Below are 14,933 nucleotides of genomic sequence, written 5' to 3'. Positions count from 1 at the left end.
CCCATCCCTCCTCCTCTTCCTCCTTCCCTTCTTCTCCTTCCCTTCTTCTCCCCCTCCTCCGCCTTGCCTTTTTCTTCACCATCCCTTCTCCTTCCCTTCCTCCTCCTCCATCATCCCTTCTTCTTTCCCTTTTCCTTCTCCAATTTTCCCATCCCTTCTCTTCCTCCTTCCCCTTTCTTCCTCCTCCTTCCCTCCTCCTCCCTCCCTTCTCCTCTTTCTCCTTCCTTCTTCTTACCCTTCTTCCTCCTTTTCCCCTCTTCCTCCTCCATCCCTTCTTCTTGCCCTTTTCTTCTCCAGTTTCCCCATCCCTTCTCCTTCCCTTCTTCTCTCTCCTCCTCCATCCATTCTTCTTGCCCTTTTCTTTCATTCATCATCACTTCTCTTCTTCCTCCTTCTCCCCCTCCTCCGCCTTGCCTTTGTCTTCACCATCCCTTCTCCTTCCCTTCTTCTTCCTCCTCCATCATCCTCCATCATCCCTTCTTCTTGCCCTTTTCCTTCTTCTCCAGTTTCACCTTCTCTTCCTTCTTCCCCTCTTCCTCCTCCTTCCTTTCTCCATCCCTTCTTCTTCTTTCCTCCTCCCTTTTTCTTACCTTTCTTCCTCCTTTTTCCCTCCTCCTCCACCCCTTCTTCTCCTCTTCCTCCTCCCCCTTTTTATTCTCCTTCACCATCCCTTTTCCTTCCCTTCTTCTTCCTCTTTCTCCATCTCTTCTTCTCCCTCCTCTTCCTGCTTCTCATTCCTTCCTTTCTTCTCCTCCTCCTTCCCCTTCTTCCTCCCCCTCCTCCTCCCATTATACACCCAAACCCATGTGCCACCGCAGTGCCTTCACCCTGGTAATTTTTGGCGAAAGGCCCCTGGGTTTTCCTCCACGGTGGCCTTCTGGCCTGGGAAGGCCCCTTCCCTGCTCAAGGTTGCCCTTCTCCTTTCTAGCTCTGGATCCCCCCGTCAGTCACACCGGACGATCAAAGGAGGCCTTGAGGGACGTGGAGAAGAGGCCGCACAAGGCCACCACCTCCGAGGACTCCGTGCGGAAGGAGCCTTCCAACTACTCCTATCAGCAGATCAACTGCCTGGATGGAATTATCCGGTAAGAATTTGGGCGGTTCTCTCATTTTGGGCAAGATGTTTCGCTGTCAATCTTTTGGAAATTTCCCTCCTCCCCCCCCCCCACACCTTCTCCTTCCTATCCCCAACCTATCCAGGTCCTCAATTTCTGTCCGCCCCTCTGAGAAAAGGAGAGCCTGAGTTCTCCACTTTTCCAAAAAAGGAAAGTTTCATCTGATTCGTTTAGCAATTTGTTTAGCAGTGTCCGAGGGTGGGGATGGAGTCAAAAGAGGAATCGGACTAGAATCCCTATGTAGCCACAAAGGAGCTAAGTCCAACTTCCCTTGAATTCTCTGGACCCTTATCTAAGCCCCTAGCAGGGGGCTAACCATTAATTGAGAATATTCCCGCACATAGTCTTCCAGCAATAAAGCATTTAGTTAGAAGATTCCTGTGCAGAGGCTTTCAGCAATAAACTCCTACACATAATCTTCCAGCAATAAAGTAGTTTAGTTAGAAGATTCCTGTGCAGAGGCTTTCAGCAATAAAGCAGTTTAGTTAAAAGATTCCTACCTAGAGGCTTTCAGCAATAAAGCAGTTTAGTTAGAAGATTCCAGCACATAGTCTTCCAGCAATAAAGTAGTTTAGTTAGAAGATTCCTGTGCAGAGGCTTTCAGCAATAAATCAGTTTAGTTAGAAGATTCCTACGTAGAGGCTTTCAGCAATAAAGCAGTTTAGTTAGAAGATTCCAGCACATAGTCTTCCAGCAATAAAGTAGTTTAGTTAGAAGATTCCTACGTAGAGGCTTTCAGCAATAAAGCAGTTTAGTTAAAAGATTCCTACGTAGAGGCTTTCAGCAATAAAGCAGTTTAGTTAGAAGATTCCTGCGCAGAGGCTTTCAGCAATAAAGCATTTAGTTAGAAGATTCCAGCACATAGTCTTCCAGCAATAAACTCCTACACATAATCTTCCAGCAATAAAGCATTTAGTTAGAAGATTCCAGCGCATAGTCTTCCAGCAATAAACTCCTACACATTTATTTATTTATTTATTTATTTATTTATTAGACTTATATACCGCTTCATAGGGCTTTCAGCCCTCTCTAAGCGGTTTACATTTTTTTTTTAGCAAATTGTGTCAGCAACTTGTCCCCACAGTCCGGGTCCTCATTTTACCCACCTCGGAAGGATGGAAGGCTGAGTTGACCTTGAGCCGGTGAGATTTGAACTGCTGAACTGCAGATCACAGTCAGCTAAAGTGGCCTGCAGTACTGCACCCTAACCACTGCGCCACCTCGGCTCTTATTCCAGCAATAAACTCCTACACATAATCTTCCAGCAATAAAGCAGTCTTTCAGCAATAAAGCATTTAGTTAGAAGATTCCTGTGCAGAGGCTTTTAGCAATAAAGTAGTTTAGTTAGAAGATTCCTGCACAGAGGCTTTCAGCAATGAAGCAGTTTAGTTAGAAGATTCCTGCACAGAGGCTTTCAGTAATGAAGCAGTTTAGTTAGAAGATTCCTGCAGAGGCTTTCCGATATGAAGCAGTTTAGTTAGAAGATTCCTGTGTGGAATCTTTCAGCAATGAAGCAGTTTAGTTAGAAGATTCCTGCGCAGAGGCTTTCAGCAATAAAGTAGTTTAGTTAGAAGATTCCTGTGCAGAGGCTTTCAGCAATAAAGTAGTTTAGTTAGAAGATTCCTACGTAGAGGCTTTCAGCAATGAAGCAGTTTAGTTAGAAGATTCCTGTGTGGAGGCTTTCAGCAATAAAGCAGTTTAGTTAGAAGATTCCTGTGCAGAGGCTTTCAGCAATAAAGCAGTTTAGTTAGAAGATTCCTACACATAGTCTTTCATCAGCACCTGACATTGCTGCTTTTTCAAATCTCCTCCCCCACTCCTTCCCTCCCTACAGATACCTGGAAAGCTGTAACATCCCCAGCCGGGTGAAACGCAAGTGCGGCTCCTCCTCCTACACCACCTCCTCCAATTCGGACGACGACAAGCAGAAAGTGTGCCAGCAGGTGGCTGCGCGGAGCAAAAGTGAGTCTCCTCCTCTCCCCACCCCCCCTTCCCTTTCCCAAAAACCTTCCCAGCTTCCCCCCCCCCCCTCCCCCAATTTCTCCTTCTGGGCTTCTCCGTGATCCGGCTTCCGCTCTTCCCCGCTACTCTCTCCTATTCCTTTGTGTGTGGTTTTCCTGCTCCTGCCTGGGGTTTTGGCATCTCTATGTCTCTCTGTCTTGCTCCTCGGTGCGTCTCGGGAGCCCTGAGGAACCCCCCCCCACCCGTCTCGAGTTCTAATCCAGCCCTCTCTTTGGACAGATGTGCCCGAGGGGAGGCTGCCGGCCACAGAGCGCCAGTCCGAGAGGGAAGAACCCGGGGTGGCGGCGTCTGCCGCCGCCGCGGTGGGAGGCCCTCTCGCTCCGCTGGCCTTGCCTACTAGCAAAGCCGAGAGCGTGGTGTCGGTGACCAGTCAGTGCAGCTTCAGCAGTACCATCGTCCACGTGGGAGACAAGAAGCCCCCGGAGTCGGGTAGGGGAGGTGGTCCACCCACCTTTTTTGAGAACATCCAGGGCAGGGTGGGATGGTGCGGGACGGATGCGGCAGCCGGGAGACGAGTCGAGGAAGGGAGACGTGGCGAGAAGATGTAGGGATGCAGCTTGATGGAGGGAGGGCGGGGTCTACATCAGAGATTTGGGTATTTTGTGGTCCCGCCCCTCCGGGCCACATCGGACCCTTTGGACCTCCCCGTCGCTCCCACTCCTTTCCCAAAGCAAATTGGAAATTAGAAATCAAATATAAATGACCACCTGTACAGGCAAATCCAACAGGGACTCAGTGGCTAAGACATTGAGCTTGTCGATCAGAAAGGTCGGCAGTTCAGCGGTTCGAATCCCTAGCATACCGCGTAACGGAGGGAGCTCCCGTGACTTGTCCCAGCTTCTGCCAACGGAGCAGTTCGAAAGCATGTAAAAAAAAAAATGCAAGTAGAAAAATAGGAACCACTTTGGTGGGAACAGCGTTCCGTGTGCCTTCGGTGTTGAGTCTTGCCGGCCACATGACCACGGGGACATCTTCAGACAGCGCTGGCTCTTCGGCTTTGAAACGGAGATGAGCACCGCCCCCTAGAGTCGGGAACGACTGGCGCTTATGTGCGAGGGGAAACTTTACCTTTAAATCCTCAGCTTACGAGCATATTTGAACCCCAAATTTTCCGCTGCTGAGCCAGGAGTGTTTTAAGTGAGTTTCGCCCCAGTGTACGATCTTCCTTGCCACCGCCGTTAAGTGAATCCCTGCCGTTGCTTAATCAGCACGGGCGGTCCCCGACTTACAATGGTTCGCTTAAGTGACGTTTCTGAGTTACAACAGCAGAAAAAGAATCGTTTTTCACACTTAAGTGACGGTTGCTCGTGATAGAATTTACCTTTGGATGCTTCACTTAACAACTGCAGGGATTCCCTTAGCCACGGTGGCAAGAAAGGTCATAAAATGGGGCAAAGCTTCCTTGACAAAAGGTCTCACTTAGCAGCCTAAATTCTGGGTTCCCTTGTGGTCGTAAGTCGAAGCCTAACTGGATTTTTGCCAGTCATAGCTAATAAAAAAAAACATACCATCTGCTGCTTTTTATAAATATTATCCTATTTATGTTATAATACTTATTTAGTAATATGATGTAAATATGTTATAAATATTAACATTGGGTAGAATTAAGTTCAGCCAACGGTTTGGTCCCAGTTCTTGCCTCCATCCCCATTCGATTTTGGCTTTGGAGACTCACTGCCACTGGACGGTGTGTTGGCCATTTTATTTATTTATTTCCGATATTTATTTCCTGCCCGTCTTGGTAGCCAACGACTCTGGGCGGCTTAACATAATCTTAAAAAGATGATTAAAAAAAATGAGATGAAACATTAGATAAAACGAAATGCAAGATAAAATAGTGGGCAAAATAAAATATATAAAAAAATATTAATAAAAACGCTAGACGTTATTGGAAGTGGTGGGTCATGTAATGAACGAGGGGAGATGGGTTGGACTAGATGACCCAGAAGGTCCCTTCCAACTCGTACATCCTGCAATCACCCTCCACAATGTTTTCAGATGGGTGATAATCTCATCTTCATCCCAACAATCTCACTTTTTGTTTTTCATTCTTTCGGCGAACCCATTGTTCGCTGTAGGGTGGGTTGTTTTTTTTGTCAGAAACCCAGAACTAAAACACTGATTTTTCTGGAAACCCTCCATCCCACACCACAGTGAACGATGGGCTCGCCGAACGGCCGTCGCAAAAAGAAAACCAGTCGCAAAATAGGGTCGCTGGGATGTTGCGAACGGAGATAAATGCGGGCCGATTAGTGACCATCCAAAATGCAGGTCACATGGCTACGGGGTGGGATAGAGCCGGCTTTTGGAAGTTCAGAGTTGTGTCACAAGCGAATTTTTTTTGGGGGGGGGGTGTCGGTCACAACTTCAAGCAGTCGCAAAGCGAGCAATTATAAACCGAGTTAATTCCCTGTAACGGATTCCTAATTTTCCTTCCTTGGGGGAAAAACCCGGCAGAGAAAATCTGCCTAGATATCTGGAGCCGAGCGGAAAACATGCCGGTTCTTTAAACCCGAGATTTTTGAACAGGGAAACGTGTCCAGGTTGTTCCCGACATACGGCTGCTCGCTTAGTGACCGTCCTAAACGATGAGGGCACTGGGGAGAAAAATTGACTTGGGGATTGTTTTTTTTATTCACGTTCACAATCCTCGCAGCGCCTGTCCCGTGCCCCCCCCCGTCAGTCACGTGATCAAAATCGGCCCCTTGACTCGTACTTATGCCCGGTGTCCCCTTTTGTGGAACAACCGTGTTAGTCATGTACCCACTGCACTTAAGAACCGTCGTCAGGAAGATCATAAAATGGGGAGGGGGGTGTGTTCATGTTTCGCTTAGCAACGGAGGTTTGGGGCTGATGGGTGGCCGTAAGTTGAGGAGTTGCTTATTTAAGGCATAAATAGTTTGTTTTTTTCCTCCTGGAGGATGGGAAGCTACCGATGGGCTGACCTTCGCTTTCTCTGTTTTTGGTGTCTCCTCTTCTTCCTCCTCCTCCTCTTCCTCCTCCTCCTCCCTACTTCCCCCCCTCCCCAGACATCGTCATGATGGAAGAGACGGTGCCCAGCGCCGCCCCTCCGCCCAGCGTGACCCCCGACCGGGAACAACAGTACCGCCGGGTGGGCTTGACCAAGGAGGTGCTCTCCATCCACACCCAGAAGGAAGAACACTCCTTCTTGACTCGCTTCAAGGACCTCAGCCAGCTGCATGTCTTCAATTCCCCCTCCCGGCACAGCTGGCAGGAGCTGCACCACCCTCGGGCCCAGGACCAGCGAGGTGAGGGGAGGGGGGTGGAGAAGCCACGGGATGTAGCCTCCTTTTTCTCTCTCTTTCCCCCTTCTCTTCCTCCTTCCTTCTTTTCTCCTCCGCCAAACCCCCTCCTTTCTAACCGCCGTATTTCTCCGAAAATAAGGCCTTGTTTTCTTTCGACCGCCGAAAAAAAACCCGCCAGGGCTTCTTTTCGGAGGGTTCTAATTATGGACTCTCCTCGCGGCAGTGGTGGCAGTGACAGCCCCGCCCAGCAGGAGTCCGCTGCTTTATCCGCTTCCCCGCCAGCACGAAGTTGAGTCCTCGTCCCGATAAACCCCTTTAATTTAATGTACGGTGAATTCCTCTCCAGCAGGAATCCTCTCTAAATTATGGCAACTGTCATGATTTAGGCTTTTAAGATTAGCCTGGACGATCGAATCTTCATTTAGTTTCCTCCTTATTCCTTCCTCTTTCTCGTCTTCCTCTCTTCTTCTCTTCCTTCCACTTTCCCACTTCTTCCTCTTGCCTTCCTCTTTTCCCTTCTTCCTCTTCCTTCTGCTTCCCCCTCTTCATCTGGTTTCCTGCTTTCTCCTCCTCTTCCTCCCTCCCTCCTCCTTTTCCTCTTTCCTCATCCTCTTTTCTTTTCGTCTCCCCAGGACTCCGCGTCCTGCGCCCGGGACTTCGCGGGCTAAACGGCCGGGGACGTAGCCGGAAATCCAAGGCCAAACGCATCCGGCAGAACAAATCGTCGGACAGCACCAGCACCCCCCAGAACTCGGTGGTCTCACCCCCGCAGCTGCCCTGCTCCCCCGCTGCCTCCTCTTGGGCCCCCTCAGGCCCTTCCCCGCCCACCCTCCCAAACATGTCCTACCCGGCTGTTATGCCCACCTACCCCATCCCCGTCTTTTCCCCTCGTCCCACAGCGCCCACGGCCAACGAGCCTTCGCACAACCCCTTGTCAGCCCCTCAGTTCCCTGCCCCCCTCGTCGCCCCCATGGTGGCCCTCGTCCTCCCCAATTACGTCTTCCCCCAGATTAACAACCCCCTCCCCCAGACATACTTTCCCGGGAGTCCCGTTTTCCCCTTTGGACCCCTGCAGCCGGGCAACGCCACGCTAGCTCCCAGGCCCGAAGCCAGCCTGCAGGTGCCTTCCCGCTCTTCTACTCCCCACTCGATGAGCCAGCCCGAGCGGGCCGAATCCCCCCTCTTCGAGTCCCGCTGCAGCTCCCCCTTACAGCTGAACCTGCTCCAGATGGAAGAGACGCTCAAGCCGAGCGACCGCCAAGATGCCGTCCTGAGCGGTCAAGCGGCGGGACCAGCCGGCACCTCTGCGGATTGGGTTGGAGTGACCGGCGGGCAGGGCCTGGGGAATGAACTCGGCCCGCCACAGGAAGCCTGCATGGTAAGCAGCCCCGAGGATAAAGGTCTCCATTCCCTCCGAGCGGAGTCCCCTGCGGGGGACGAGTTCAGATTTTTTGATTATCCGGGAGAAGGCGCTGGTTGATGAGCAGTCACGCAATGTCCTGTCCTTCCTTCCCGCCACCGAGATGCCCCCACGAGTTAGTTCTAGTTTCATTTTTGGGCAAAGGTGTCAAATCCGATTTTATCGAGGGACGCATCAGGGTTATGTTTAACCTTGTGGGGCCGGAGTGGATGTGGCCAGCTCACTCGGCTCCGCTTTCAGCCGCGACGGCCTCCTGCAATTCTCTGACTGAAAATGGAGCTTGCGGGACTGTGCATGGCCTTCCCAGGCTCCGCTTTCAGCCGCGACGGCCTCCTGCAGCCCTCTGCTACTGAAAATGGAGCTTGGGGGATTGTGTGCACCTCCCCCCCAGGTTCCGTTTTCAGCCGCAACGGCCTCCTGCAGCCCTCTGAGACTGAAAATGGAGCTTGTGGGACTGCGTATGGCCTTCCCAGGCTCCGCTTTCAGCTGCGACGGCTTCCTGCAGCCCTCTGCGACTGAAAATGGAGCTCGGAAGACTGTGTGCAGCTCCCCCCAGGTTCCGTTTTCAGCCGCGACGGCCTCCTGCAGCCCTCTGTGAGTGAAAATTGAGCTTGGGGGACTGTGTGCGGCCCTCTCTGGCTCCGCTTTCAGCCGCGACGGCCTCCTGCAGCCCTCTGAGACTGAAAATGGAGCTTGCGGGACTGTGTATGCCCTTCCCAGGCTCCGCTTTCAGCTGCGACGGCCTCCTGCAGCCCTCTGCGACTGAAAATGGAGCGTGGGGGACTGTGTGCGGCCCTCCCAGGCTCCGTTTTCAGCCGCGATGGCCTCCTGCAGCCCTCTGCGACTGAAAATGGAGCTCGGAAGACTGTGTGCACCCCCTCCCCCCCGGCTCCGTTTTTCTGGCCAGTCCTTGGTTGTTTCCAGGCCGAGTCCATGGGCCAGTTCTAAGTCCCCCATGGACCAGATGCTGCTCACGGGCCTCGACTTTGACACGCCTGTTCTTGGGAGTTGCATAGTCCAAATCCAGGACTGGAAAGTTCTGCTCCGCTGTGAGCTGGACGAGAAGATTGAGGTTGCGATGAGAGCCGCTGGGAGGGTACGGCGGTAGGAAAGCGGGCGACTCCAGGGTTTGCCAGAAAGGAACTTATTCTCGGAGAAGACTCTCCTTCCTGATCCTAACCTTGGCGCCATCATCATCCCCTTCCAGGTGGAAGCTCACGATTCCTCCAACCACGACGCTTTGTCGAGCTCCAGTGACCTCCTGGAACTCCTCCTCCAAGAAGACTCGCGCTCGGGCACGGGGTCGGCCGCCTCGGGCTCCATGGCCTCGGGCTCCAACGGGGGGAGCACGTCTGCCAGCGGGACCAGTAAGTCCAGCAACCGAGTTGCTTTGCGGAAGGATCTGGGCGATGGGTCCACAGTTCGCCATCAGCCGGGTTCCTTTTTAGGGACCGGAAGTCCTGAGCTATCCCTAGGAGGAAAGCCGTGAAGATCGTAGCTTTGAGGAGATTTTCACCAGCATTTCCTCTCTTCCCGGATGCCTTTATCTGGTTCGGGGTACGGGGAGGAGTTACTGTTGAGGACTGTTAGCCGATGACCCCTCCAGCAACTGAATGAGAGGAGGAGGAGGAGGAGGAGGAGGAGGTGTGGGAGTCAGAGTCAGCATCAGGGGAACCTGTGAGAGAGAGAGAGGGGGAGAGAGTGGAGAGAGAGAGAGAGAGAGAGGAGAGAGAGAGAGAGAGGAGAGAGAGAGACAGGCAGACAGACAGACTGGGCCGTCCATCAGCCCTCAGATAGAGAGTCAACAGCCCCCAGGTCTGGAGGTGGCTGATGAGGAAGAGGAGGAACAGCTGGGTCCAGTGCCTGATGTGCAGAAGGCAGAGGAGAGGAGAGCAGTGGAAATCTATGGGTTGGTTCTCGGGACGGAAGAGCCACTGCTGCTAGCGAAGCCTCACCCTAGCTCTGGGGATAAAAGGCAGGGGGCAGAGATGAATAGATGTGGCAGAGGAGAGGAGAGCAGTGGAAATCTATGGGCTGGTTCTCGGGACGGAAAAGCCATTGCTGCTAGCGAAGCCCCACCCTAACTCTGGGGATAAAAGGCAGGGGGCAGAGATGAATTGATGTGGCAGAGGAGAGGAGAGCAGTGGAAATCTATGGGCTGGTTCTCGGGACGGAAAAGCCATTGCTGCTAGCGAAGCCCCACCCTAACTCTGGGGATAAAAGGCAGGGGGCAGAGATGAATAGATGTGGCAGAGGAGAGGAGAGCAGTGGAAATCTATGGGCCAGTCCTCAGGACGGAGGAACCACTGCTGCTAGCGAAGCCCCACCCTAGCTCTGGGGATAAAAGGCAAGGGGGCGGAGATGAATAGTTGTGGCAGACAACTCCAGGCCGGACGGACTTGTTAGGCTGCAGTGAGAGAGGAACTCTTTCCTGGGGCTCTGAATAAAGGAATCTTTTGAGTTACCGCATTTTTTGGAGTATAAGATTCACCTTTTTCCCCCTCAAAAAGAGGGTGAAAATCTGGGTGCGTCATACGTTGAATACAGCATTGTTGGCCTCCTGAAACCCTGCCCCCTTCACCAAAATAGCCATGCATAGCCTTTAGGAGGCTTCCAGAGTGCTCCTGGGGGCTGGGGAGGGTAGAAATGAGCAAAAAACGGGCCGTTTTTTGTTTGTTTTTGCTCCCCCACAGCCAGTCCCTAGGAGCACTCTACAAGCCTCCTAAAGGAACAGCCATTTTTTTTTTTTTTTTTTGATAAAAAGCGGATCGTTTTTGGGAGATCTGCAGAGTGCAAAAACTTTTTTAAAAATATTGCCTCTTCAAAGTCTTGGTGCGTCTTATACTCCGGTGCGTCTTATACTCCGAAAAATACGGTAACTTCACACGGTTTGTCGTGTTTGGGGAGCTGGGTCAGAATACTTACCTGTATCCAACCAGTTTGCTCTTTTCCTCCCCCTCAGCGAGCAGCAAGAGTAGCAACACCAGCAAATACTTCGGCAGCATCGACTCGTCCGAGAACGATTTACGGGCCAAGAAGCGGTCCGAGGCGGAGGACCATGAACACTTCATGAAGTACGTCCTCCAGGACCCCATCTGGTTGCTGATGGCCAACACCGACGATAAGGTCATGATGACCTATCAGCTGCCCACCAGGTGAGTCCTTTCCCGCTGCTGGATTTCGGACCCCGCTCGATTCTCCTGGGATCGAGGTTTTTTAGGATCCTCCGAGAGAGAAGGAAACAGAAGCTTCTGCTCTCGTTAAGGGCAGGGGTCAGCAACCTTAAACACTCAAAAGAGACATTTGGATCCACAGAAAAGAAAAAACCGGCAGCTACAAAAACGATTGGGGAGTCGAAAAGCTCAATAAACTGCATGCCGGCGAGTGTCACACCTTGGTGGTTGTGAAGCAAATTTTGAGCGATAGGGATGAAAGAGCCACATTGCGGCTCCAGAGCCACATGCGGCTCCAGAGGTTGCCAACCCTGGGTTAAGGGGGATGCTGGGATCCCGGAGATGTGTGTGTGTGTGTGTGTGGCTTTTGTTTGCTTTAATTATGGTTGGAGTTCTGGGGACGGGTGTCACGGAGAGGGGGGGGGCACTTCTGGCCGCCCCGTAGGAGAGGCCGATTGTCCTGCATTTCTGACCCACTGGTCCGCTGTCTCTCTTCGGCAGGGACATGGAGACCGTCCTGCAGGAGGATCGCGAGAAACTGAAGCAGCTGCAGAAGCAACAGCCCCGATTCACGGAAGACCAGAAGAGGGAGCTGGCCGAGGTCCATACCTGGCTACCGAAGGGGGTCCTGCCCAAAGCCATTAACATCACGGTGAGGAGACCACTGGGGGTGCCCGGGGGTGGGAGGGATGTTGGGAGCAAGGAGAGGGCACTGGAATTACGGATTCACAGAGTTGAAAGGGACCTTGGAGGTCTTCTAGTCCAACCCCCTGCCTAGGCAGGAAACCCTATACCGTTCCAGACAAATGGCTATCCGACGTCTTCTTAAAGACTTCCAGTGTTGGGGCATTCACAACTTCTGGAGGCAAATTCTGTTCCACTGATTAATTGTTCTCACTGTCAGGAAATTTCTCCTTAGTTCTAAGTTGCTTCTCTCCTTGATTAGTTTCCACCCATTGCTTCTTGTCCTACCTTCAGGGGCTTTGGAGAATAGCTTGACTCCCTCTTCTTTGTGGCAGCCCCAGAGATATTGGAAGACTGCTATCATGTCTCCCCTGGTCCTTCTTTCTATTAAACTAGACATCCCCAGTTCCTGCAACCATTCTTCCTATGTTTTAGTCTCCAGTCCCCTAATCCTCTTGGTTGCTCTTCTCTGCACTCTTTCTAGTCTCCACATATACAATACAATATAATAATACAATACAATACAACACAACACAACACAACACAACACAACACAACACAACACAACACAATACAATACAATACAATACAATAGCAGAGTTGGAAGGGATCTTGGAGATCTTCTAGTCCAACCCCTGCCTAGGCAGGAAACCTTATACCGTTCCAGACAAATGGCTATCCAACATCTTCTTAAAGACTCCCAGTGTTGGAGCATTCACAACTTCTGGAGGCAACTTCTGTTCCACTGATTAATTGTTCTAACTGTCAGGAACTTTCTTCTTAGTTCTAAGTTGCTTCTCTCCTTGATTAGTTTCCACCCATTGCTTCTTGTTCTACCCTCAGGTGCCACGCCCATTCATCTACCCTGGCCGCACTTACTAGCCTTTCAGGAGTGACTGTCCGTGCGAGTGATATCAAGCTGGCCACGCCCATTCGCCCACCTTGACCGCATTTACTGGCCTTTCAGGAGTGACTGTCCGTGCGAGTGATGTCAAGCTGGCCATGCCCATTTATCTACCGTGGCCGCACTTATAGCCTTTCAGGAGTGACTGTCCGTGCGAGTGATATCAAGCTGGCCACGCCCATTCGCCCACCTTGACCGCATTTACTGGCCTTTCAGGAGTGACTGTCAGTGCGAGTGATGTCAAGCTGGCCACGCCCATTGATCTACCCTGGCCGCACGTACTAGCCTTTCAGGAGTGACAGTCCATGCGAGTGATGTCAAGCTGGCCATGCCCATTTTCCCACCCTAGTCACGCCCCTCCTGGCCCCGGGAGGACAATTACCATGCCGATCTGGCCCTTGATGCATCGAGTTTTGACACTCCTGCTGTATAATACCGGCTGCCCCATTCAGAGAGGAGCGTGAAGTAAACCCTACCCTAAACTTAACCATCGATGTCTTCCTCTTCCAGGACGCAACCTCTCGGGTCTCCCCGCTTTACGACTTGGCGATTCAGGATATGGACCTACGCCCATTCGCCCACTCTGGCCGCAGTTGCTGGCCTTTCAGGCGTGACTGTCCGTGTGAGTGACGTCAAGATGGCCACACCCATTCATCTACCCTGGCTGCACTTACTAGCCTTTCAGGAGTGACTGTCCGTGCGAGTGACGTCAAGCTGGCCATGCCCCTTCGCCCACCCTAGCCACGCCCCTCCTGGCCCCCGGAGGGCAATTACCATGCTGATCCGGCCCTCGATGCCATCGAGTTTTGACGTTGTATCATACCACCTGCCCCATTCAGGGAAGTGAACCCTACCCTAAACTTAACCATCAATGTCTTCTCTCTCCCCCTTCCAGGCCTGCATCGAGTGTGAGAGTAACACAACCTCTCGGGTCTCCCCGCTTTACGACTTGGAGATCCAGGATATGGACCTAAGCGGTATGTTGGAACCGATGGAGGAGGGTAACGGGGCACAGATCTCGCCGCCTTCCTTACCGCTGGAGATTGCCATGGAAGAGGAGGAAGCCGGCGAGAGTCGGGACCAGGCCCACCAGCCAGAAGCAGAAGCTCAGGAGACCAGCTAAGGCTTGGAGAGGACTTTCTGATCATCTCGGACGTCGCTCGGATGAGGGAGCCAGGCTGCTGAGCAGCAGGACTCGGCCGCCGAGGCGCGCAGCTGGCGGGCATCTCACCCCGTGCAAGCACCCCGTGTCCAGGCCTTGTATAAACCAGAAACCTCTGGGTCTGGCGGGTTTCCAGGAAGGGGTACCCCCTCCCTCGCCTTTCGCGGACGCCTTCCTATCCTTCGACGGGACCCGGCCACTTTGATCCTCGCGCCGTTTAATCCTCACGGCGTTCTGGACGGAGGGTCATGGACTCCCGAGAGTCTCGGGTGCTTTTGGTGGCGGGGGGGAAGCGGGCGAGGGTGACGCGCGTTTTTAAGTATTTATTTTACATATTTTTTGACAACTTTGTCCTTGGTGGGTTTGCTGGTGTTTTTGTTTTTTTTACTGATCTGCCGCCGTGTTCCAGAAGGGGGACGGCGCGCAGCGCTGAAAAATAGTAAGGATGATGAGGATAATGATAATAAAAAAAAAAGGTGAATTGCAGACCGAGATGTTCACACACACTTTTGTGTCGCTTTGCTACCATAATCCTGTCCATGCCCTCGGGGGTCACAGGGTCAAACTCCTCCCAGATGGTCTCCACAAGATTCATCCCCCGTCGCCCGAATCCACCCAGTCACGACTCCAAGCCCGTACGGATCTGAGCGATTTTATCCTGCAGATACTGAACAAATTCTTCAGCCCTACCCCTCAAGGGGTCTTTCCCAGTTCCTTGGTTGAGTAAGGAGCGGGTCACCCTAAACAGGGCGGCTGGGCAGTTATTTGCGGACGCGATAAGAGCGGAAAAATGTTGCCGTTTTGCCGCTTTTATCGCCACTAAGTAGGATTTAATATGAATTCTTACTAGTGTTCGATCAGATTCGGACCGGCTGGCCCTCCAACCACTCTCTAGGCGTTTCATCTCCCGGAGCTCCTCGGTAAACTAGGGAGCTACTCCGGGATCGATACCTCCTTCTCCATCTCTCCTCCTTTCTCTCTTCTTCCTCCATTTTCTGCCTCTCCTTCCTCCTTTTCCATCACTCCTTCTCCTCTTCCTCCTCTCTGTCTCCTCTTCCAGCTCCCTCTGCTCCTGCTCCTCTCCGCAACCCACCTTCCCTATTAATACTGATAATATTACCTAGTTGGATCTGCAAGAAAACCCCCAAGCTCAGAGAACACCAAGGACTCCACCGTCGTCCCCCCTC

General features: G+C 52.3%; 1 protein-coding gene across 1 annotated transcript in view; it reads left to right on the top strand.

The window, feature by feature from the left end:
* PER1 (period circadian regulator 1) overlaps window positions 1–14,232 on the top strand; it is a 34,340-nt gene extending 20,108 nt beyond the window's left edge. Inside the window, exons 14-22 of the mRNA XM_087714273.1 lie at window positions 929–1,085; window positions 2,950–3,077; window positions 3,357–3,566; window positions 6,167–6,406; window positions 7,036–7,781; window positions 9,031–9,190; window positions 10,786–10,978; window positions 11,498–11,648; window positions 13,480–14,232. Of these exons, the coding sequence (XP_087570399.1) occupies window positions 929–1,085; window positions 2,950–3,077; window positions 3,357–3,566; window positions 6,167–6,406; window positions 7,036–7,781; window positions 9,031–9,190; window positions 10,786–10,978; window positions 11,498–11,648; window positions 13,480–13,707 (2,213 nt within the window). The 3' untranslated portion in view covers window positions 13,708–14,232. The remainder of the gene's footprint in view (window positions 1–928; window positions 1,086–2,949; window positions 3,078–3,356; window positions 3,567–6,166; window positions 6,407–7,035; window positions 7,782–9,030; window positions 9,191–10,785; window positions 10,979–11,497; window positions 11,649–13,479) is intronic.
* Window positions 14,233–14,933: the final 701 nt, after the last annotated feature.

Source organism: Thamnophis sirtalis, unplaced genomic scaffold (genome assembly GCF_051295495.1).
Source record: "Thamnophis sirtalis isolate CommonGarterSnake01/CBP01778 unplaced genomic scaffold, rThaSir2_p1.2 scaffold_4, whole genome shotgun sequence".
Lineage (NCBI taxonomy): Eukaryota > Metazoa > Chordata > Lepidosauria > Squamata > Natricidae > Thamnophis > Thamnophis sirtalis.
The sequence above is the reverse complement of the archived record's forward strand: the minus strand, read 5'-3'. Positions and strand labels throughout refer to the sequence as shown.